The following is a 23,898-nucleotide window of genomic DNA, read 5'->3' as shown; positions in this document are numbered from 1 at the left end:
AATTTAAACCAAATATTTAATCAACAAATAAAAGGTCACAAAATGAAAACATAATAACAAACATGAAAAACCAAATCGAAAACGCAAATAATAAAAGAGAAAAACTCGTTTACCTTACTCAAACCACAAACGTTATCAAAAGATTTTATTACCTACAATACCGTCCACCTAATGGAACAAAAAATATAAAAAACTTTAACACAAAGAGAGCTTATGGTTTGTCTCATGCAAATGATAATTTAAGCAAAGGTTAGAGAAACCATGGACTATTAGAGAAAGAGAAAATCAAGACTATAAAAAAGGAAAAGAGATGAAGAAGTGATTTTGAAATCAACAAATTATGAACCTAAAAACTCTTCCACGTCATCCTTTATAACAAAAATTAATTTCAATCGAACTAATTGGATATTTATGACTGTACTATATGAAGTATACCGATCGGAATTGATTGCATTAAGTAAGTACTAATAGGTCAGATTGTGTTACGCTCTACAAATATACGACATTAATGATTAATTATTGGGTTTGATTATCTAAAATATATTGCACTAATGGTTAATCAATGGACGTGACTGTCACAAGCCTTATAAGTAGACAACTGAATGTCTAGGTATAATCATCTTTTTCTATCCTAATAAAATATAGACCTCTTTATGAAACATATCTGACTTGAGTGTCGGAGTGTCTTCTGCAGGTCAACAACCCATTGGAGTGGATCGCGTTCTTGGGGAGGATTGAAGATCAAAAGAGAGCAGAGCAAAGAAAGACGACCGACCCTCAGACCAATTCAACCGAAACATTTTGGCGCCCACCGTGGGGCCGAACAACATCCCCATGAAGCCACGAAGAACCAGACGCGCGCTCGGTCTCGACATTGCTACTTCATATCAACACCAGGTTTTACAACAAGAGTAAAAAATTTCGTAATAATTCATAAAGGCATGTCTTTTGTTTTGAGAACTTTTAGGAACGTTCAGCCCTACATCCAACCTTGACAGGTTTTAGTTTTCATTTTTAATTTCCAAATTATAATATATTTGTTTAACTCATATTTTTGTGAGTAAAAATATCCTCCACAGGAAGGTAGAGTTGCGTTCAACCTTGTCAGGTTCTAACAACTCTTAATTTTAAATTATAAAATATTATGCATGGTTCAGAGCTGCTTTCAATCTTATCAGGTTCTACCAACACTTAATTTTAAATTATAAAATATTATGCACAGATGGTTTAAAGCTGTGTTCAATCTTGTCAGGTTCTACCAACTCTTAATTTTAAATTATAAAATATTATGTGCATAGTTCAGAGCTGCGTTCAACCTTGTCAGGTTCTACCGACTTTTAATTTTAAATTATAAAATATTATGCACAGATGGTTTAGAGCTAGGTTCAATCTTGTCAGGTTCTACCAACTCTTAATTTTAAATTATAAAATATTATGTGCACACGATCGTTCAAAGTTGCGTTCAACCTTGTTAGGTTCTAACGACTCTTAATTTTAAATTATAAAAATTATAAAATTTTATGTACATGATGGTTCAGAGCTGAGTTCAACCTTGTCAGATTCTATCAACTCTTAATTTTAAATTATAAAATATTATCCACAGGATGGTTTAGAGCTGCGTTTAGGTTCTACTGACTCTTAATTTTAAATTATAAAATATTATGCACAGGATGGTTTAGAACTGCGTTCAACCTTGTCAGATTCTAACGACTCTTAATTTTAAATCATAAAATATTATGTGCAGAAAGGTTCAGACCTCAACTTGGTTAGGTTATAATGGCCGCTCGGGGAAGTCAGAAAAATGACTTCAGAAATCTCCGCTCAACGCAGGAAGTCAGAAAGATGACTCCTGCCTCAAGCTCGGGGGAAGTCAGAAAAATGGCTTCAGAAATCCCGACGCAAGAAGTCAGAAAAATGACTCCTGCCTCAAACTGCTCGGGGGAAGTCAAAAAAATGGCTTCAAAAATTCTCGCTCAACGTAGGAAGTTAGAAAAATGACTTTTGCCTCAAGCCGCTCGGGGGAAGTCAAAAAAATGGCTTCAGAAATCCTCGCTCAAGACCACTCGGGGGAAGTCAGAAAAATGGTTTCAAAAATCCCCGCTCAACGCAGGAAGTCAGAAAATGACTCCTGCCTCAAGCCGCTCGGCGGAAGTCAGAAAAATGACTTCAGAAATCCCCGCTCAACGTAGGAAGTCAGAAAAATGACTCATGTCTCAAGCCGCTCGGGGAAAGTCAGAAAAATGACTTCAAAAATTTCCACTCAATGCGGGAAGTCAGAAAAATGACTTCTGTCTCAAGCCGCTCGGGGGAAGTCAAAAAAATGGCTTCAGAAATCCTCGCTCAAGACCACTCGGGGGAAGTCAGAAAAATGGTTTCAAAAATCCCCGCTCAATGCAGGAAGTCAGAAAAATGACTCCTGCCTCAAGCCGCTCGGCGGAAGTCAGAAAAATGACTTCAGAAATCCCCGTTCAACGTAGGAAGTCAGAAAAATGACTCATGTCTCAAGCTGCTCGGGGGAAGTCAGAAAAATGGCTTCAAAAATTTCCACTCAACGCGGGAAGTTAAAAAAATGACTTCTGCCTCAAGCCGCTCGGGGGAGGTCAGAAAAATGGCTTCAGAAATTCCCACTCAACGTAGGAAGTCAGAAAAATGACTCCTGCCTCAAGCCGCTCGGAAGAAGTCAGAAAAATGGCTACAGAAATCCCTACTCAACGCAGGAAGTTCGAAAAAGAACTCTTATCAGTCAACTACTCAACAAGTTCAGCTTTGTCAGGTTCCAATGTCTTTTCATTAAAAAATAAATATTAAAGCGTTTAATTTATTTAAAAAACATATTATTTGAAGTGAAAATCTATTGCAGAGGACAAAGTTCCAAAGAGAACTCTTAGCCTTTTCCATTCAGTCTAAGGAACAGATCCAAAGAAAACTCTTACAGTTCGCCGTTCGATACATAGAGCAATGAAGACTTAAATCATCGAAGATAGACTCCCTAAATACAACGTGAGCAATCTCTTTTAAAGCTCATAATAATCCTTGTGCACCTCTTTTAATAAAGAGCTTGCTCGAACTTGGAGGACTTATGTACTATATGAAGTATACCGATTAGAATTGATTGTATTAAACAAGTACTAATAGGTCAGATTGTTTTCCACTCTACAAATATACGACATTAATAATTAATTACTAGATTTGATTACCTAAAATATATTGCACTAATGATTAATCAATGGATATGGCATTCACAAGCCTTATAAGTAGACAACTGATGTGTATGTACAATTATCTTTTTCTATCCTAATAAAATATAAATCTCTTTATAAAAAATATCTAACTTAAGAGTCAGAGTCAAGAATGCATTGAAGTAGATCGCATTTTCAGAAAAAATTAAAGATAAAAAAAGAACAAAACAAAGATCATTTATACATTTCATTCTTTTACACAAATGTTTCATTAGAGTGATCCTATTCCTCTAGTAATTCTTTCACTCCTTAAAATCTTTGAACTCTCACAAAATTCCAATCATGCATATGTTCAAAGAAACGCAGAAACAAATCCTGAATATAGATGATGGTGATGGATAACACGGAGAGTTAAAATCTCACTTTCCGATTTTGCCCCTGAGTTTGACACCGAGAACCCTCTCCATCTTGGCCAGCACGGCCTGGTTAGGCACTGCCTTGCCGTTTTCGTACTCCTGCACCACCTGCGTTCGCTCGTTGATCTGCTTCGCCAGCTCCGCCTGGCTCATCTTCTTCTCCAAACGCGCCTTCTGGATCGCGTGCCGGACCTCCCCCGCCACGCGCTCCAACGCTGCTGGCTCCGTCCCCTCCTCCAGCTTCCTCGGGTTCACAGCCGGACCGCCGGCCTTCCGGTTCGAACCGGAGTCGAACTTCTTGACAGTAAGCACCTCCGCGCCGGATCGGAGCGCCTGGTTCACGGCCTTGGGGTTGCGGAGGTCCTGCGCCTTGGGCTTGGCCTTGTGCAGAACGATGGGGTCCCAGTCTTGGGTTATGACTCCCGTTGATCGACTCGGCATCGTGCAAGAAACCCGATTCCTGTAATTGATTACTTACTAGTTGAAGAAATGAAGGGCGAGTTATGAAAACAGGGAAGAGTAATGAGAGTTTTATAAGGGTGGCGAAATGAGTCTCTGGAACGTTCCATTATCGTTTGCATGTTTGTGATGGTAGCGTAAATGGAATTTGACCTTCTGCACTTATCTCGAAAGTTCGACGGATATGGACGAATGTATTTAATTTAGTATTTAGTAAAAAAAATACAACTCATTACCTCCTTTTATTTTCGTGGTGGATTTTAATACGGTAAATCCTATAGGAGGAAAAAATGTATTTACAAGATTTAGTAATTAAAGAACTATTGAGTAGTTTTTCATGCAAATAAAAAACAATAAACACTTTTAGTTTCGGATAAAACTTAACTGTCTAAACTGCAATTTTCCAAAATTTGAATGTTATCGTTAAATTTAAGGATGGAACCAATCGTTCACCTATAAAAAAATATTTTGATGTGAAGATCGGTTGATGATTAATAATTAATAGCACAAGAAATTATTTATCTATTTATTTTAAATTTTTATTTATAAGTTTTAGATTGAATTTTTAATTAATATTAACTTAATTATAACTAAATTGTATATTATCATACTATATTTTTAAGTTGATAAACATTAATATTAATGTGTTTTTGATTTATAATGGACTTATTTGTTTGGTAATTGACCAAGTTTAATAATCTAATATGTTATTTACTAGACCACGATACTGTAATACACTTTTATTTTAAATAGGCTTTTATATGATTTTTAATAAATTATGTTTTATTTTAAATTCATAATTTGGAATGACAAAAATTGGAGTGTTTCTTTTTCACCACCTCACATATCTTCATGTATTTACATTATAAAAATAATTTTCTTTAACAGATTTCAAAATTTATTAAAATTATTGAAAAGTTCGTATCAAAATTCGTTAAAGTTTTTTCAAAACTTCAACAAATTTTTCAAAATTTATTAAAAGATTTTTTCTTGAACAAATTTTATAATTTGTTGAAAAAGAGAAATGAGATGTAGAATTTTTTAAAATGTAAGGAATAGTTTTAAAATTTAAAAAAACATGAGAATGCATGAAAAAAATGTGAGAAGGTACACGAAGAAACACTTCGAAAACTGTCCAACCCAGTATGTATAGGTTATGATCCATCTAACAACAGGTCGGTCCATTAAAAAACGGGCTAAAAGATTAATCCATCCTCGCAACAATAACAAAACAAAATTATATTTACTTTTTAATACATTCAAATCTTTAAAACATTACAAAGTAAAAGACTTCAATATAAATTTTTAATGTGGTTTTTTCTAAACATAAGTATATTATAATTAAAACCTCTTGTTGAATATTTTTATCATATAGTTGTATTTTAATTTGATGATAGACAATTTATACTACGATATAGTATTATTTTTAACTATGAATACTTTTTTTTTTTAATTTTAAATTTTATTTAAATAAAAAATATACTAGAAAATAGGAGGAGAAACTTCCCAAAAATCTCGGCAAGTAAAATGTATAAAAAAATGATTAAAAACATTTTTTTACAAAAAAAAAATTAGCACATTTTATTGAGTATATTTTATTAAATAGCTATCATAAGTATATTTATTTAAACTTTTTTCTTTCCCTAGAAAATGTAACTAAAGATTTCCCTCCAAAAAGGGCTAGAAAGAAGCGCTCATGTATAAAAGTTCTGGACACTATAAAACCCTCTTCCACCATTTCTACTCTGTAGTACTCCAAGGGTTAAGCTCTCAAGAATATTTTGGCGCCAAAAATTTCCACATTATGCATAGATATTTTCAGCGTATTAACGTTGAGCGACCTCCCACCGCTCCGACGGTTGACAAATTCGACCGCCACGGTACTGCTGCCGCTAGTCAACCGCCGCCGACCGACGATGTCAGAGGAACCGATACTCCGCCGGAGAAGGTGCCTCGTCGCGTTTTGCCGGCGAATTTCCCGCCAAAAGAGAACAACTCTGGCCCCTCCTTGTTTGAGAGCATCATGCACAAATTCGTCAAGGTCGACGACAACGAAAGAATCGCTAAGAGGTACGCTTAGTTCTTTTCCTTCTCCGAGTCGTTAGCTTAGAGTTTTATGGAAGCGCGATAAAGCAGAAATGCGTTTCGATCGTTCTTCGCTATATTTTGATGCCTCCTTTATGCTTTTATGGTATTCGTTTGTGTTAAAGGTGAAGCACTGGTGCATTTTGTTTCAATAGTTTATTTCGTAATGATGTTGGTAGAATGTCGTTGAACTATTCAAGTGAAATTGATAAGACATTGTAAGTTGAATCGTAGCACTATTCGGCATTTTGTTAATTTGAAATGCACAAACGTAATTTCAGTTTCCTTAGAAATTTAGAGATTACTGAGCGGAAGACACTGTTGAAATTGAAGCAGTTTCGGCTTCGTAAAGGAAATGGCTGTTTAATGGATGCTACGGATGTTTAAAATCACAATCTCAGTTGCAGTTTCATTGTGGTCGTTGATGTTATTGCAAATTCAGGGCAAGCATGTTGGCACCTGTGGTGGGTCAAATTTTTTTGATGTTGCGACTAAAATCATGGGCAACTTACGTGCATTTTTTTACAGGAGCTGTCCATTGAATGGTAGTTTGTCTAAATCTTCTCAACCAGTGGGAATACGTGCTGATACTGATCGTGAAGGGGTGCACAAGGAAGCAGTTTTTCAACCTCTGGTGAAAGCAAAAGATGATGCTGGGAGTTTCAAGGAAAATGCTAATCAGCAAAACATGACACTGATTGTAACCGATGACGATGTTGCTGGACCAGAAACCCCAGGAATGCAGCCTCTTCCTTCACAGGTAAAGCGTAGTCGTGATGCTGGATCCAAGTTTGGTTCCTTGCTAAATTCTGGCAAACGAGTCAGGTTTCTCGATGATTCAATGGCATTGGACACGACTAAGAAGGAAGTAGAAATGGCCAGCAAGTTTGAGTGGCTTGATCCTTCTCGAATCAGGGATGCTAATGGAAGAAGGCCGAATAATCCTTTGTATGACAGGACGACTCTTTATATTCCACCAGAAGTTTTGTCAAAACTGTCAGCATCACAGAAACAGTATTGGAGTGTCAAATGTAAATATATGGATGTTGTGCTATTTTTTAAAGTGGTTAGTTTATCAAGCTCTTTGAATATTGGTTTCTTAATTCCTCTGGATCCTGTAGTTTATTTGGTATTTTATGCATAACCGTTGGGTAATAATAGTATGCCGCAATTAATGGTCAATGTAGGGAAAATTTTATGAGCTTTATGAAATGGATGCTGACATTGGTCATAAGGAGCTTGATTGGAAAATAACTTTAAGTGGTGTTGGAAAATGTCGACAGGTGATTCCAAATTTATATTTTGGCTGGCGCTTGACATGCTTTTCTGTTAGTTGATGTCTTCCAGTGACTGTTTTACTTATTGGTTCAGGTTGGTATATCTGAAAGTGGAATTGATGATGCCATTCAAAAGCTGGTTGCACGTGGGTAAGGAACCATGAATTTGATGTGATAGTTGATAGGGATACCATATTTATTATGCTCAATGTGGATTTTGAATTTTGTGCACCTTAAGATCATTATAGCTAATTCTGCTTAGAATGGACGGTGTTAATTCTCAGCAATTCCTAGTTAACTTTTTGTGGACTTAGTATGCTGCTTTCATTGTGAAGGTATAAGGTTGGACGAGTGGAGCAGTTAGAGACATCTGAAGCAGCAAAAGCTAGGGGGGCTAACTCTGTAAGTTTTCCTGTCCTTGCAGTTGTATGGCTATATAGCTTCAGAAGTTTTATGTAAACGTGTTCAATATTTGGCTTTGCGTGATGAGTTACGCTTCAACAAGTCTAATACTCACACACACTCTCACATTCTCTAGGTTACTGTAACTATATGAGGGAGTAGTCCGAATCTCTATTTCTTCAGTTAATGTTCTGAATCTCTCGTGCTTTAGCTTTACTTTATCAAATATAATAACGCAAGAAACTTTTGCGAAGTTTCTAATTGATGTTGGGGACTGTAAACTGGACACGACACAGCTGTCACTTGACTTCATAAGTCTATGTATGATATCATCCAGTATCTGTTATGCTTTTTAATTGACTTTTTTTTTTGCATGGTATGACCTTCACTGCTGGATTTCAGGTTATTCGGAGAAAGTTAGTTCAGGTAGTCACTCCATCAACCAATGTTGATGCTAACATTGGTCCTGATGCTGTTCACCTCCTCGCAATAAAAGAGGTTCTTATTTCTCACTGTTACTTGTTCATTTTTTGTTTGCTATTATTGTTATGTATGATGGTGAATTAAATGTTTTCTATAGGAAAGCAATGACTTGGATAATGGTTCCGTTGTGTATGGATTTGCTTTTGTTGATTGTGCTCGGCTCAGATTTTGGGTTGGCTCCATAGAGGACGATACGTCCTGTTCTGCTTTAGGGGCCTTATTGATTCAAGTATGCTCACAATACCCCCTTTGTTTTTTTTATTCTTGATTTTGTATTTACTTTATGTGAATGATCATTCCATTTTGCCAAATTATTAGCTAATTTAATTCTGGGAATTGGGTTGTAGGTGTCACCCAAGGAAGTTATATATGACAGCAGAGGTGAATGCCATGAATTATCAGTTTGCCTTTAAATTGAACAAAAATGCTGACACTTATTTTTTCTGACATAAAATTAATGGGTGAATTTTTTTGTGAATTCATTTGAATATTTGTGCTGCTCTGCCCACTTTTTATTTAATGGGTCTCTCATAAAATTCACCCAATTATGAAATAAATGTGTTGGAAAGATTGTACTAAGGAGTGCTGGCACGATTCCTTTTGACTTGAATGCACATCACTTCTAATTTTTATATCTTAACGTTAAAATATGATGTTGTTTTGCAGGGTTGTCCAAAGAAGCTCAGAAAGCACTTAGAAAATTCTCATTAATTGGTAAGATGTGATCCTTCCTTGTGGTTTATGAGAAATTATTAGGTAGTCCTGGATCACTTTCTGTTCATGGTTGTAACAAATCTTTATGTGATTTGTAGTTAATATTATTATTTGTTATCTTAAATATAAAAACTAAAATGTATCACTTAAAGATTAATTGGAACCATAGAATGGGCAGTAGTGGAAGACTACCTAATAATTTCTCATGGTTTAGACTGAGAATATTCTAGAATTTTAAATGGGCGTTTCTGCCACTTTTTTTTATTATGCTTGGAAGCTGTATGTGAAGAGAAATGTTAACAATGCATTTTCTTACACATTCGTTTTGAACACTTTATATTGGAGTTAAAATTCATTGTAAAAATCACTAGTTTTTGTGTCTCAGTTTCTTTTTATGGATTTTTCATTTCATTTTTGTAGTTTTCAATAAATTTTAACCAATACTTGATATGTATTAGAATGAGTTTGTTGTTAGAACAATTTGTTCGTGAGCTACAAACCCTTGCTGGAAAATAATTATTTTGCACAATAAAAATTTAAAGCAAATATCTGGTGGTGGCAATTATTGTGAACAAAATTATTCCTCGGGGAATCTAGTTTTTCTTTGACTTAAGGACAAGCGTTGATTTAACATTCACGCTGTCAGTTGTACTTTATAAATGACCTACACAGTCTATACTGTATCTCTATGATATCTATAAATATATATAGATAAATCAAGCTACCTATTCTCTTTTGGAATTAAGTTGGTATGGATATTACCTTTGTGTTACAGCAAGCGGTTCTATTAGGACGTTTCATATCACGTTTTATATGCTGAGTTTCTCATAATTTGTTTGAGGTAACAAAAGATCATGCTCTTAATATACAATCCTGTGTGTTTATGACAGTGTGAATAATTTGATGTATGTTGCATTAGGAATAATTTGGAGTTTGCAAATTTTGCATATTTTTGCAGTTAGATATTTTAGCATAACATCGACCTTTTAAATCATGAACTTTTCAAATAATGTTTTTAGTTGTTCTAAGCTGAATTCATTCATTTTAAATTTTGGAAAGCATCCTGGAATCTCAGTATTGATTTTCTTTCCCTATTGCAGGTTCGGCTGCACTACAGTTCACTCCAGTTCAGTCAATCACTGACTTGGTGAACTCTGAAATTAGGGATTTAATTCACTCAAAGGGATACTTCAAAGGATCATCTCATTCGCTGGACCATGTGCTGAACAATGTGATTCATCGTGAAATCACCTTGTCTGCTCTGGGTGGATTGATTGGTCATCTTGATAGATTGATGGTACAATTTTATACAATACAATGATGCCTCTCTTGAGGGGGTTAGCACTAAATGTATCTGTGTGCTTGTTGTTTAAGTTAATTAATTTGTTACACTTTTTATATAGTTAGATGATGTCCTACAGAGTGGGGATTTGTATCCATACCAAGTTTACAGGGGTTGCGTGAAAATGGATGGTCCAACAATGATGAATCTAGAACTCTTTGTTAATAATGAGGATGGTAGCAAATCAGGCTAGTACTTGTCCTATTTCAGCACTCTCAAAATTTCCAATATAATTTTCATTGGAAATTTCTGTGAAATCATGACATATTCTGCTTGAGTTTCAGGTTCCTTGTATAATTGTCTGGATAAGTGTGTAACTTCATCTGGAAAGCGACTCCTTAGAAACTGGATCTGCTGTCCGTTGGTAGATGCCGAAATAATTAACAACAGGCTTGATGTAGTGGATGATCTAATGGCTAACCCAGAGATTATATCACACATTGCTCAACATCTTCGCAAGCTTCCAGACTTGGAACATTTGCTTGGCCGAATTAAGTCCAGCCTTCAATTATCAGGCCCTCTCTTACTGCCCTTGTTAGGAAAGAAAATATTGAAGCAGAGGGTGAGTTCCTGCTACTGCTTTTATGCCAAATTTGTAATGGATATACTTAATGTTTGTTAGTGTGATGTCTGATCAATTTTTCTTCACTCATTTAGGAGCTAAATACTCATTTTAGTGTGCCAAAAAGACTTGCTGGCAACATCTCATTTCAATATCACTATACTTGTGTCTGTCATGTCTAAATTACTTAGTCACATATTTCATGCCATGGACATGGGGCGGCTGCACTCCTTAGAAGGAAAACATGTGGCTAATACATAAACAGTGAAATTGGTCCTGGAAAAATTTGTCTATACCTATATAAGGAGAAATCTGATCATATTGTTTGTTGTCCAAGCTGGATAACCGATATATACATGTTTTGAGATTTTTGACTAATAGCAATTTTTTATAATATACTCAAGATCTGAACTTAAGGTTATATTGTGATATTTGGTTCACTAATTTTCTGTTATTATGTGCACATAATTTTCAATGTAATACAGGTGAAAGTGTTTGGATCACTAGTGAATGGCCTTCGGACTGCTTTGAGTTTGTTGCTTCTTTTAATGAAAGAGCAGCCTCTAATATCATCTTTGACCAAAGTTTTTAAACTACCAATTCTGACTGGTAGTGAGGGCCTTGATCAATTTCTTATTCAGTTTGAAGCAGCTGTGCACAGTGACTTCCCAAATTATCAGGTACACTTTCTGCCTTACTAGCTTTTCAAATAACGTTAACTTTCCTCCACATTTTCTTCGCTGCCCAGGAACTATGTCTCGGTTCATTTGATTTAAATTGTTATATGGAATACTGAATTTGTTAAAAACTGGGTGTGCTGTTATTTTTATTGTAAATTAGAATATAAATCACACGCTGCTGGTAACAGTTGCTGTTATTTGGAAATTTTAATAGTTGATTAGTTCCTAATGATTTATTTAAAAGTGTTAGATTGAGGTGGATTAATATTCACGGAGAAGCTTTTCTTATTCACCTGTCACTTCTGCTAATGGTAATGGAAGTATTTCTAGTTTGCAAATATTGGATATATGATTGAAATGGAGGTACCTCGCTGTGCATAACAATAAGCAACCAAGTAGGAAATTGTGATTTTGCTCCAGGAAACTTCGAGGCTATAGGCCTAAATGTTGAGGATGCTAAAAATGATAAAGGGAAGTGAATTTAAGTGGAGGCATGACACTTGAATTTGTGGCTTAGGCGTTTGTGTTGGCCTGGCGTTATTCGGGTCATAGTCTAATTTCTGTTAGGGGAGTCAGCCAAACGAAAATTACTAAATCTTTATTTTTCTAAATCAATTAACCCATTTTTTCAGGTTACTTGGACTCATTTATTAAGTTTGAAATTGTTTGATTCATTTGAACACCTTTTGTGATAACACTTTTAGCAATTTTAATATATTATACCGAAGACCTTTCTGAATAAAATTTATATAGTCATCGTAATTATCAAATGCACTTCTGCTAATTTTTTGTTAAGATAAAAACTTAGCAGCACTTTTGATTCTTACTGCATTGCCTTTTACTGTGGACATTTGGTATTTTAGCATTTTTGATGTATGGAAAATGTTTATTTTCACTTTCATCAATTATATGTTAATGTTTGTGAACATATACAGTGACCTATTATCATGGAGTGTATATCTAATGGTATAGTCTGTTCTAGAATCATGACGTCACAGATTCGGATGCTGAAACGCTCACAATTCTTGCTGAATTATTTTTGGAGAAAGCTGTTCAGTGGTTTGAAGTGGTTCATGCCATCAATTGCATTGACGTATTACGATCTTTTGCTGTCACTTCTAGCTTTTCTTGTGGAAATATGTCTCGGCCGGTCATAGTAGCATCAAAAGGAACAAGTGGTGACACCGGAGGAACTGTGCTCAAGATGAAGGGACTATGGCATCCATTTGCCCTTGGAGACAGCGGGTGTTTGCCTGTTCCAAACGACATAATCCTTGGTGAGAGTGAAGATGGATCTCATCCTCGCACTTTGCTGCTTACTGGACCAAACATGGGAGGAAAGTCAACTCTTCTGCGTTCCACCTGCCTGGCTGTTATTATGGCCCAGGTTTTTTCTCTTCACCCCTTTTCACTTGTTTGGTTAAGCTAGAAATGATTGTTACGTAATTACTTCTAAATTAAAATCTCACTGGCTGGCTAAGTATTTAAATGAGGAATGGCTGACTAAGTATTTAAATGAAGAAAAACTACAACACATCCTTTTCCCACTGAAACTTCAAAGAAAGTGCATGTGTTCTACATTGTTTACTCTGTTAGATTGTTCTTCTGATGCGTCTTTTATAAATATATGATGGTCTTTGCAGTTAGGCTGTTATGTGCCATGTGAAAGTTGTGTTCTCTCGGTTGTGGATATCATCTTCACACGACTTGGAGCCAAAGATAGAATCATGACAGGCGAGAGTAAGTAAACAAAAACAGATGGGCTTTATGGTTTTTTGACATGCTTGAGCATCAAAGAAACTGCATACCTAAGCACTTTGATAACTTCGCTGACATTAGTAGGGTTTTTTCAAAACTTGTAAAATCTAGAGTGTGGTCTCAAAATGTCCATGTGTTCAGATACAGTTTAGCTGACTTTATTGATTGCCAATACCAACAAACTTCGTATTTTTTAGGTACCTTCTATATTGAGTGTACAGAAACTGCTTCGGTGCTTCAGAATGCCACTCAAGATTCTCTTGTTATCCTTGATGAATTGGGTCGAGGAACAAGCACTTTTGATGGCTACGCCATTGCATATGCTGTGAGATTCCATCTTTACTATTCTTTGTTGTCTTTTTCTTGGATGAAAACTTTTGGATCTATTTGTAAGTATGGTGTTTCTATACTTCACCGACTGGAAGTACTAAAAGATTTAACACTCGAGTGGCATTGGAAAAATGCAAAGAAAGAAAAACAACGATACTATGTTTAGTAGTAACAGGGTTATCCATGAAAGAAAATGACCTACAACATATGATTCTTAAGATTCTTCTATTATTCTCTAACATTTGGTCCCGAGCATTTTTAAAACCTCTATGTTGGTATTCCTATCACCTTTAGTAATTTATGACTTCGATAATGTTTCGGTATTCTGTCTCTTTAAATAATTGTGGATGTGCACAGGTATTCCGGCATCTGATTGAGAAGGTTAACTGTCGCATGCTATTTGCCACTCATTACCATCCGCTCACGAAAGAGTTTGCCTCTCATCCACGCGTTACAATGCAGCACATGGCTTGTGCTTTCAAGTCAAAATCTGACACTTATTCCATGCGTGATCAAGAATTAGTTTTCCTATATAAGCTTGCCTCCGGAGCATGTCCAGAGAGCTACGGATTGCAGGTTGCCCTCATGGCTGGAATCCCAGAAAAAACGGTGAACATTGCTTCTAAGGCTAGCCAACGGATGAAAAAATCAATTGGACAAAGTTTTAGGACAAGCGAACAGAGATCAGAGTTCTCAACCCTTCATGAAGAATGGTTGAAAACCTTGGTGTCTATCTCACGAATAGAAGATTGTAACTCGCTGGATGAAGATGTTTTGGATACATTGATCTGTGTGTGGTATGAACTGAAAACTTCATTTGTATCAGGCAAGTGCAGATGATATATGGGGTTCGATAGGTAGGGAGTAGTCTGTCATGTAAAATTATTCTCATTTTGGAAAATGGAAGGCTTCTTTATTATCGTTCATTGTTTGGGATACATTTGGATAACAGAAAATATGCCACGTAAAAAGTTTTAGATTGAATTTATTATTTTTTGGTACTGATCTTTTTTACATTCACTTAATGGGTATGAAATGTGAGGAAGATTGAGTTAGAAAGACGAAAAAAATGGAGAAACTGAAAAGACAGTATTGAAGTTTTTACCTATAAAAACAAGATAAAAGCTTAGAAGTTATAAGGGCGCCAATTTCGTTTCACTTTTGTTTTATAATTCATTCCTGACAATTTAATTTTACGAAAATATCAAATCAATACCTGAAAAGAATGAGCAATTTAGAATAACCGACTCCTGTGATAACTGAAAAAGTAAAATCGTTATTTATCACTTAATTAACCAAAATAATTTACTTAAATTTATATATTTAATATTGTCATTAATACAAAATATATAATTTAATAAGTTTTTTTATTTTAAATATTTTATATGAATTTATTTTAAATAAGTTTTTTAATTTCATCTTTTTTATTAATTGAATATTTGATGTTTTGGTAGATCACATTCCATAAAATTAATATGAAATTTCTTGAATATTAATTAGGGGTTTTTTAATTGAACAATTAGTATTTCTTGAATATTAATTAGGGTTTTTTTATTGAACAATTACTATCATATTTTAAATTAGTTGAAGAAGTTGAATTTGTGAGGTAACTTTTTTTATAAATAAAAAATGGTTTAATATCTTTTTAGTCCTTGGAAAAATAAAATTCGTTCATATCTAAAACTTTCATATATTTTTTATATCTAAATTTTAAAAATGAACGAAGTAAGTCTTTTTAATCTATATACACTGATTATTTTTACGTGTCCAATATTTTTTATATTAACATGAGTTATTTATACAATTTGACATTTTTTCTTTAATATTTAGGTTTCATGTTAATATTTCAGTTTTATACACAGTTTAAAATGTTCTAACTTCAATATAAGAAAAGATATTTAATAAGTAATTTTTTTTAACATAATTGGATTAAAAATACTATCTTCATTTATTTTTAAGGTTTGAAAGCTAAAATATATAAAAAATATTATACAAAATACTCATAATGTAAAAAAAGGTAAAAAAAGGGAATTATAAAAGTAATATATTACTATAAAATAGGATAAGAGAGAATTGTCTATTTTTCTACAAAATCAGCTCAAATGAAAACATAATCATAAGTTTGCATTTTAATTTTTTTTCCTCCTAAATAAGAAAGAACATATAAAAGTGGGAGAAATAACAGAAATAATAAGTAACTCAAAAGTCAGAAAAAAAATCTTAATAATTTTATTTTTTATTATATTTTATTATTTATTAACATCAAACCATGTATTTTATAAAAAAATCACCAAATCTAATTCTTATTATAATAAAAGTTTGGAAATTACACACGACCTCCTGACTCCCATTATGCTGATCTGCAGTTAATTACATTAATATTTAATCAAAGCAGTTATCAAACGATAGTTTTAGTCTGATGGATTAAACTATTAAATTATGTGTACGAGCAGGACAGAGAAGATAACTGCAACCTTTCTGAATAAACATTACTTCAAAACAAAATGCTGCATCTCCTCATGAAATATCAATTTCTAACCATAGAAAAATTGCACCTATACAATACAAGAAAAAGCAAATTAACTCTACCACTTCTTTACCAAACAATTCGGCAATATTTTTTCCCATCATTCCCTGTGTCCTCTCATTTCCTTCGTACTCGGTCTCTTCCACTCTCACTACAACCTAAGCCAAAACAAAACAAAAAATGTTTGAGTTTCATTATGACTACGTAGAAACAGAGTAAAACTGGAGTACGTCCTTAAGATGAAAGGTTAATTCTTTCAACGACCCTTTTTCATGCATGCTATGGATAACGTACAAGATTTCATGCACGACGTTGTAAACAAGAAGGGCACCACGAAGTCGAGAAGAAGACAACTAGGCCTATCATGCATGCTGAACACCGAAGTTAGCGCAGTTATAGCAGTGGTTCGTCGTCCAGAGTGTATTCCTCTCTACAACCTATCTGCCCCAGATGAAACCTACGACTCTTCCCTCATCAGTTCCTTAAGATCCCTTCGCTCTCTCATTTTCAACCCTCAGCAAGAGTGGCGCACCGTCGACCCTACCATCTACCTTACCCCCTTCCTTGATGTTATCATAAGCGACGACGTTCCGGCGGCCGCCACCGGCGTTGCTCTCTCCGCGGTTCTCAAGATTCTCAAGTTCGAAATCTTCGATGAGAAGACGTCGGGTGCAAGAGAGGGTATTGAGTCTGTTGTGTCTGGGATCACCAGCTGCAGGCTTGAGAAGACCGACCCGGTTTCCGAGGATGCGGTTATGATGAAGATATTGCAGGTTTTAACCGGGATAATGAACCACAGGGCTTCGGATTTGCTCTCCGATCAATCTGTTTGCACCCTCATCAACACTTGCTTTCAGGTCGATCAACATAAAGATACTATCTTCTGTTGTTTTTTCTCATTTGTTACAGATGTATTGTTCCGTTTATGTAAGCTTTTAGTGGTTATTATCGTTGTAGATTCACGTCAAACGATTTTATAGTATATGATGATTTTGTGGGATTGAAAGACAGTATGACAACATCATTGCTGAATGCAATGTCAAGGTTTTTGGAGTCTTTTCTGCTATAATGCAATTGTAAAATTGCATTAAGGCAGTGTTTGTGATTTTGTCACGATCTTCAATAGTGTAAGAAATTTTAGACCAAGGCAGCCCAAGTATCTGTAATCATAGTCATTTATGGTCACAAAAATGTCAAATTTCTTCACATAAACCTCAGTTGTTAATGTAGTATCAAAGACAGACAAATAAACCATTTACAGAATGTTCTGTTCCTGTATGTTTTTATTTTTTTTTCCATAAATAACATTCTGGTGTTACTTTCTAACGTAAGAGGGTTTAAATCCTGCTTTCAGGTTGTTCAACAATCCGCGAGTAGAGGAGATTTACTGCAGAGGAATGCGAGGTACACCATGCACGAGCTTATCCAGGCTGTGTTTAAAAGGTTACCAGAGATTGAGGCTAAGGATAGAGAAGGGGACTCAGAATCTGACATGGAGGATGGTGATGAGGGTGGTGGTCTGGAATCTGGCTACGGCATTCGTTGTGCCATTGACATATTTCATTTCTTGTGCTCTTTGTTGAATGTTGTCTCCATAGTTGAGGCAGATGGGTCTACTACTCACACTGCTGATGAAGATGTTCAGATTTTTGCTTTGGTTTTGATAAACTCGGCGGTAGAACTGAGTGGGGATGAGATAGGAAAGCACCCAAAGCTCTTGAGGATGATCCAAGATGACTTGTTTCACCATTTGATCTACTATGGGACATGGTCTAGCTCCTTTGTGCTCTCCATGATTTGCAGCACTGTGTTGAATGCCTTTCACTTTCTCCGCAGGTCAGAGATACTTCATGTAAAGAACTAACAAGCCTCAAGAGAGATTGATTTTACTTAGGGTTAACTATATTCTTTTCCCTAAACTATAACACGATGTTGCCTGGTTCCTATCTCAAACTTTCATCTAGTTTTCATACTAAATGCATGAATGAAGTTCTCCTCCAAATTTGTTAACTGTTTTTTAGCATGATAAAAAGTGAATCATGTTGACATTTATATAAGGATCTCACAAGATCAAAGTTTGAGATAAAAACAAAAAAGTATCAGTTTTTAACTACAAGAGTCAATAAGTTCATCATACATGACAGTCTATGATTCAAGATTTGGTCATTTACCTTTGTTTTTTTTTGTGTTTGTAGGTCTATCCGATTCCAACTGGAAGCATTCTTTTCATACGTGCTGTTCAGAGTTGCAAGTTTTGGGAGCACAATTGCGCTTCAAGAAGTAGCAATTGAAGGAATAATAAACTTCTGCAGACAGCCAACATTCATAGTTGAAGCGTATGCAAACTTTGATTGTGATCCAAGTTGTCGGAATGTGTTTGAGGAGATTGGGAGGCTGCTTTGCAAGCACTCATTTGCACTGAATGGGCATGTCACAAGTCTCCACATTCAAGCCTTTGAAGGACTATTGATCATGATTCATAACATTGCAGATAACATTGACAAAGATGGTTCTTCAGGTTCTGTAGGTGCATACTCAATTCAATTGCCTGAGTATAGACCCTTTTGGGAGGAGATGGATAGAGAAAAATACTTGGAAGCTTGGGTGGAACATGTAAGGCTGAGAAGACTTCAGAAAAAGAAACTGCTAATTGCTGCAAACCATTTCAACCGTGATAACAAAAAGGGTCTTGAGTACTTGAAACATGCCAAGTTAATCTCTGATCCTCCTGATCCAAAGGCTCATGGTCACTTCTTTCGCTACACTCCAGGCATAGACAAGAAAACAATAGGGGAATTTCTTGGAGACCCTGATCCTTTCTACCTCAAAGTTCTCAAAGAATTCACTGACACCTTCTATTTCCAAGGCATGAGTCTTGACACTGCCCTTAGATTTTATCTGGAGAGTTTTTTGCTGCCAGGAGAGTCACAGAAGATTCAACGCATACTTGAGGCATTTGCAGAGAGATTCTATGATCATCAATCCTCAGACATGTTTGCAAGCAAGGACACTGTTCTCATCTTGTGCTACTCTCTCATCATGCTCAACACTGATCAGCACAACCCCCAAGTCAAGAAGAAGATGACAGAAGAGGAATTCATCAAGAACAATAGAGCAATCAATGCAGGACAGGATTTGCCTAGGGAGTACCTTTCTGCGCTTTTTCAATCCATTTCCACCTGTGCATTTTCCCTTTCTCAAACCACAGTGTCACTAGACATGAGTCCAAGTAGGTGGATTCAGCTCATAAACCGATCCAAAGTGGCACAACCTTTCACACCATGTGACTATGACCGCAGAATATGTAGAGACATGTTTGCCTGCATTGCTGGTCCATCAGTGGCTGCTCTTTCATCGTTCTTTGAGCATGCTGATGAAGAGGAGTTACTCCATGAGTGCATTGAAGGGTTATTCTCAGTTGCAAGGATTTGTCAGTATGGACTAGAGGATACCCTTGACGAGCTCATAACATCTTTCTGCAAATTCACAACACTACTAAACCCTTATGCTTCTATAGAAGAGACCATGTTCTCCTTTAGTCATGATATAAAGCCAAGAATGGCAACAGTTGCTGTTTTTACAGTAGCAAACTACTTCAGGGACTCAATTCAAGGAGGTTGGAAGAACATAGTCGATTGCTTGTTAAAACTCAAAAGGCTTAAACTATTAACCCAACCTGTCATTGATTTTGATGTGGTTGCCGCAACAACACCTGAATCAGGAGGTGCCATGTCTCCAACAGATGGTCATAAAGTTGGCTACCAGAGAATTGCTAGCATGATCACTCGTTTTTCCAATCTTTCATCAGAGGGCATGGAAGATGGTTTGACCCTTGGTAGTGAATTTGAACAGAATAGCAAAATGATCAAGCTGTGCAAAATCGGTAGCATCTTCAGCAACTGTTCAAACATCCCCAAAGAATGCTTACAAAGCCTTGGGAGATCTTTGATCTTCGCAGCGGCTGGAAAAGGCCAAAAATTTAGCACCCCAGTGGAGGAAGAGGAAACAGTTGAGTTCTGCTGGGATTTGATCGGTGCAATATCAGTAGCCAATGTACACAGATTCCAAGTATTCTGGCCAAGCTTCCATGAATATCTCCTATCAGTTGCCCAATTTCCCATGTTCTCTCCAATCCCATTTGCAGAAAAAGCTATGCTAATACTTCTCAAGGTCTGTCTCAAGCTCTTTTCTGCGCCAAGAGAGGACAAACTAGTTGAGGAATTTATATTCAAGTCCATAACCTTAATGTGGAAGCTTGATAAAGAAATCCTCGACACATGTCACGATGTCATAGCACAAACAATTAGCAAAGTACTCATTGAATACCCTGCAAATGTGCAGACACAAATCGGATGGAAGTCAGTGCTGAATCTGTTATCAGTTGCATGGAGGCATCATGATACATATGATGTGGGAATTGAGGCTCTGATAGCATTATTCTCTGATTACGCCTACATATCACGCACAAACTACGCATATTGCATAGACTGTGCCTTTGGTTGTTTCTTAGCCAAGAACAGTCCAATAGACAAAAAGAAAAAGATACTGGACCTGTTGGCTGATTCAGTAACCCTTTTGATTCAATGGCACAGAGGCCAATACTCGGATCCGGGAACCAATGCCAGTGCATCAAGCTACAATAGCAGTTCCTCCATTGACGAGAATTCAAGAGCTCCTTCTTCTGGAAACTACAACATGAACCTGTTTGTGAAACTTGGAGAGGCATTCAGAAGGACAAGCTTGTCAAGACAGGAGGAGATAAGAAACCATGCAGTTTATTCTCTTCAGAAGAGTTTCAATCTAGCCGAGGATCTTCTTTTCATCTCATCAAACTGCATCAACTATTTCAACCTTGTGATCTTTGCCATGGTTGATGAGCTTCACGAGAAGATGTTGGAGTATTCAAGGAGGGAAAATGCAGAGAGGGAAACAAGGAGCATGGAAGGGACCCTTAAGCTTGCAATGGAGCAATTGTCTGATATGTACTTGCAGTCACTGAAACAGATAACAGAGTCTCCAGCATTTAGAACATTCTGGTTAGGCATATTGAGAAGGATGGACACATGCATGAAGGCTGATTTGGGACAGTATGGTGCATCAACTTTGAGTGAAACAATCCCTGATTTGTTGAGAAAGATCATAACTCAAATGAAGGAAGAGGGAATTTTGGAGCCAAGAGAAGATGATGATATGTGGGAGATTACATATATTCAGATACAGTGGATATGCCCTCCTCTCAAGGATGAATTGTTTCCATTGTAGACTAATTTTTTTACCCTTTTTCTCTGTCATTTTTAACACCATTCACTGGTTTTTGTAGCAGACTTTCTCTGTTCTTCAACTTCTGTTCTGCGGATGCAAAACAGTAGTATCATATACCCTTAACCTTAGTGCACAGTTCTCTCATACATGTTAAAAGGGTAGGAAACTAATGTATTTAGCATTTCTTACATCCTTGAAGATATTCTAATTTCATTGCAACATCCCTCTTCTTGTATATCTTGGAAAATGTAAACCATGAATGCATTATTTTTTTTTCAAGATTTGGTTTCAATCTCATATTATACCATACTTTTACATCACACTATTATCTTGTCTGTTTTTCAATTTAGATTCTTTGATCAATTTATTTGTATTGTTCTCTTGTTATATTTTTAAAATATACTGCTCAACACTGATTTTCATGTTTTAATATATTTTTAATTAATATATTTACAATGTTAGAAAAACCTTTTTTTTTCTTGATTATGGGCAATGCAAAGCAATTTCTTTTCGTGAAAATTTGAACTCAAATTATATATGTTTAAAATCAAACTAATCATTAAACGGACAATTCAATAGTTTGAAGTTTAATATAATTTTAACTTGTATGAAATGAATAGGTCTAGATTTGTTTATTTTACAAGAATAGAGAAAATATTTAACTCCTAATTCAATTGTGATTAACTGAAATTGAGAAATAATAAACTATATTTTAACATTATGAATAAAACAATAGAGGTTTTAAAAAATGAACCAACATAGAAAATGATATAACATATAAGATATTTATGTAGTAAAATGATTCACAGTGAAATATAATGGCTGTAACATATAAAAAATTGACCACATTTTAGAAATACGAATATTACAGCCATCTTGATGCATTATCATATAAAACTTTATACTCAACCGTATAAAAATCACCTTAAGTGTGACATTTATGGGAGTCATTAACAAATCAATAACCTTCCATACATAACAATTAAATATAAATATAAAATGTTTTACATTGCTAACACATTTAAATTAAAATTTTAACTTGTAAAAAATAACAAACTATTCATAGACTTTTTAAAATGTTTTAGTAGAAAAAACATAATATAAAATAAGTTTAAATATATAAGATTAAAATAAGTTTTTTTTTTTAATTTTAAATTAATTTAGTTTCTCAACTTTAATTATGGAAATTTAATTCTTTTAATCAAATTTTGTTAAATTAAATTATTTTGTATTTAAAATGTTAAATAAAATTAACAAAATTTAATTAAAAAAAACTAAATTCATATATTTTTAAAATTGAAAGATTAAATTAATGTTTTAAAGATAAACTAATTATAATTATCACTTAAAATTAAAAACATATTTAACCTATAAAATAAAATCTATGTTTTAAAAACTAGTTTCTCTACAATATTTATCAAATTTTTACTGATTTTACTAATTCTTAACAAACTTTTTTACTCTTTACAATTTTCAGAAAGGCTTAAATGTTTACTTCGTCTCATGTTAAGAGGTAAATTTTTGTTTAGTACCTGATTTTAGAAATGAAGACATTGGATCCTTATGTTATGAAAAGTATATGAATAAGGTCCACAAAGAAAAAACAAGTTCAACAAAAAAAACTAGTATGCAGAAGAGAGAAGAGAAAAAGTACGACCACATCAGCATGGACTTAACCCCGTTGCTGTCAATTTAACGGATAGGACCTTATTCATACATTTTTCATAATATAGGAACTCAATATCTTCATTTTTAAAATCGGGTACTGAACAGAAATTCACCTCTTAACATGAGGCCGAAGTAAGCATTTAAGCCTTTTCAGAAAAGTCTAACTCTGCAATTCCTATTTAGCAAATATGTTGAAAAAGAAATTAGGACCATCTAGTCCATGAATAGTACACATATTCCATTGCTCAATGGTTGCATCTCCCTCTCACTCTTTCATATTTTTGAGTTCAATTATGATGGGAAAAAGAATCTAATTCTTCGGGTGCGGTTTAAAAAACCTCTTCCATGTTTTGGTCAAAGTTAGTTTGATTCTATACTATAAAAATAATGGCTGTAATATTCGTATTTCTAAAATGTGGTCAATTTTTTTTATCATTGATGGTATAAACGATTGACAAAGGGCCAAATCCACCAGTCTTAAAAATATAAAGACAAAATTCAAGGTTTATAGATCACAGGAGATTCAAACCAATTCTTGAATTGTTATCGGTGAATTTGCTACTTAGGTTGTAATCAAAATAAAATATTTAAAAATGCTATAAAGAAAACAAGAATTAGCAGAGCCTTTGCATACTACATTACCAGTCAAAGGATCTTGTATACATTGAAATAACAAAAAAGACAGCCAACAAAACTCTTCCATTGAAATAACAAAGGACAAAAAACCATTGCTAACATTATTTTAAAGCTGATT

General features: G+C 34.9%; 3 protein-coding genes and 1 long non-coding RNA gene across 4 annotated transcripts; 2 read left to right on the top strand and 2 right to left on the bottom strand.

Annotated features, from left to right (window-relative positions):
- Positions 1-3,384: 3,384 nt before the first annotated feature.
- Positions 3,385-4,143, bottom strand: LOC108345270 (multiprotein-bridging factor 1c). The gene has a single exon (XM_017583857.2). The coding sequence runs from the start codon at positions 4,034-4,036 to the stop codon at positions 3,599-3,601; it is 438 nt and encodes a 145-aa protein (XP_017439346.1). The 5' UTR covers positions 4,037-4,143; the 3' UTR covers positions 3,385-3,598.
- Positions 4,144-5,766: 1,623 nt separating this feature from the next.
- Positions 5,767-14,690, top strand: LOC108343740 (DNA mismatch repair protein MSH7). Its single transcript, XM_017582091.2, has 17 exons — positions 5,767-6,124; positions 6,668-7,205; positions 7,327-7,422; positions 7,511-7,566; positions 7,752-7,818; positions 8,221-8,316; positions 8,399-8,530; positions 8,649-8,682; positions 8,968-9,015; positions 10,116-10,312; positions 10,419-10,545; positions 10,642-10,919; positions 11,405-11,599; positions 12,582-12,986; positions 13,243-13,339; positions 13,555-13,682; positions 14,045-14,690. Exons 1-17 carry the CDS (start codon positions 5,859-5,861, stop codon positions 14,525-14,527), a joined length of 3,243 nt encoding a protein of 1,080 aa, XP_017437580.2. The 5' UTR covers positions 5,767-5,858; the 3' UTR covers positions 14,528-14,690.
- Positions 14,691-16,201: 1,511 nt separating this feature from the next.
- Positions 16,202-19,011, bottom strand: LOC128193546 (uncharacterized). The gene is made up of 2 exons (XR_008244850.1): positions 18,386-19,011; positions 16,202-16,372 (listed from the first exon to the last, which is right to left on the bottom strand). It is a non-coding gene; the product is annotated as an uncharacterized LOC128193546 (long non-coding RNA).
- LOC108345258 (ARF guanine-nucleotide exchange factor GNL2) lies at positions 16,496-21,574 on the top strand. The gene is made up of 3 exons (XM_052867234.1): positions 16,496-17,071; positions 17,569-18,050; positions 18,410-21,574. Exons 1-3 carry the CDS (start codon positions 16,496-16,498, stop codon positions 21,474-21,476), a joined length of 4,125 nt encoding a protein of 1,374 aa, XP_052723194.1. The 3' UTR covers positions 21,477-21,574.
- The last annotated feature ends 2,324 nt before the right edge of the window (positions 21,575-23,898 follow it).

Source organism: Vigna angularis, chromosome 8 (assembly GCF_016808095.1).
Source record: "Vigna angularis cultivar LongXiaoDou No.4 chromosome 8, ASM1680809v1, whole genome shotgun sequence".
In the NCBI taxonomy this organism is placed as follows: domain Eukaryota; kingdom Viridiplantae; phylum Streptophyta; class Magnoliopsida; order Fabales; family Fabaceae; genus Vigna; species Vigna angularis.
The sequence above is the reverse complement of the archived record's forward strand: the minus strand, read 5'-3'. Positions and strand labels throughout refer to the sequence as shown.

Bases quoted from the DNA above. Each gene is read 5' to 3' on its own strand.
- LOC108345258 (XM_052867234.1), top strand. From the start codon at position 16,496: ATGGATAACGTACAAGATTTCATGCACGACGTTGTAAACAAGAAGGGC. The intron at 17,072-17,568 runs GTCGATCAACAT...TCCTGCTTTCAG, and splicing joins TCATCAACACTTGCTTTCAG to GTTGTTCAACAATCCGCGAG. The intron at 18,051-18,409 runs GTCAGAGATACT...TTGTGTTTGTAG, and splicing joins GCCTTTCACTTTCTCCGCAG to GTCTATCCGATTCCAACTGG.
- LOC108345270 (XM_017583857.2), bottom strand. From the start codon at position 4,036: ATGCCGAGTCGATCAACGGGAGTCATAACCCAAGACTGGGACCCCATC.
- LOC108343740 (XM_017582091.2), top strand. From the start codon at position 5,859: ATGCATAGATATTTTCAGCGTATTAACGTTGAGCGACCTCCCACCGCT. The intron at 11,600-12,581 runs GTACACTTTCTG...AGTCTGTTCTAG, and splicing joins GTGACTTCCCAAATTATCAG to AATCATGACGTCACAGATTC. The intron at 12,987-13,242 runs GTTTTTTCTCTT...TGGTCTTTGCAG, and splicing joins TGGCTGTTATTATGGCCCAG to TTAGGCTGTTATGTGCCATG.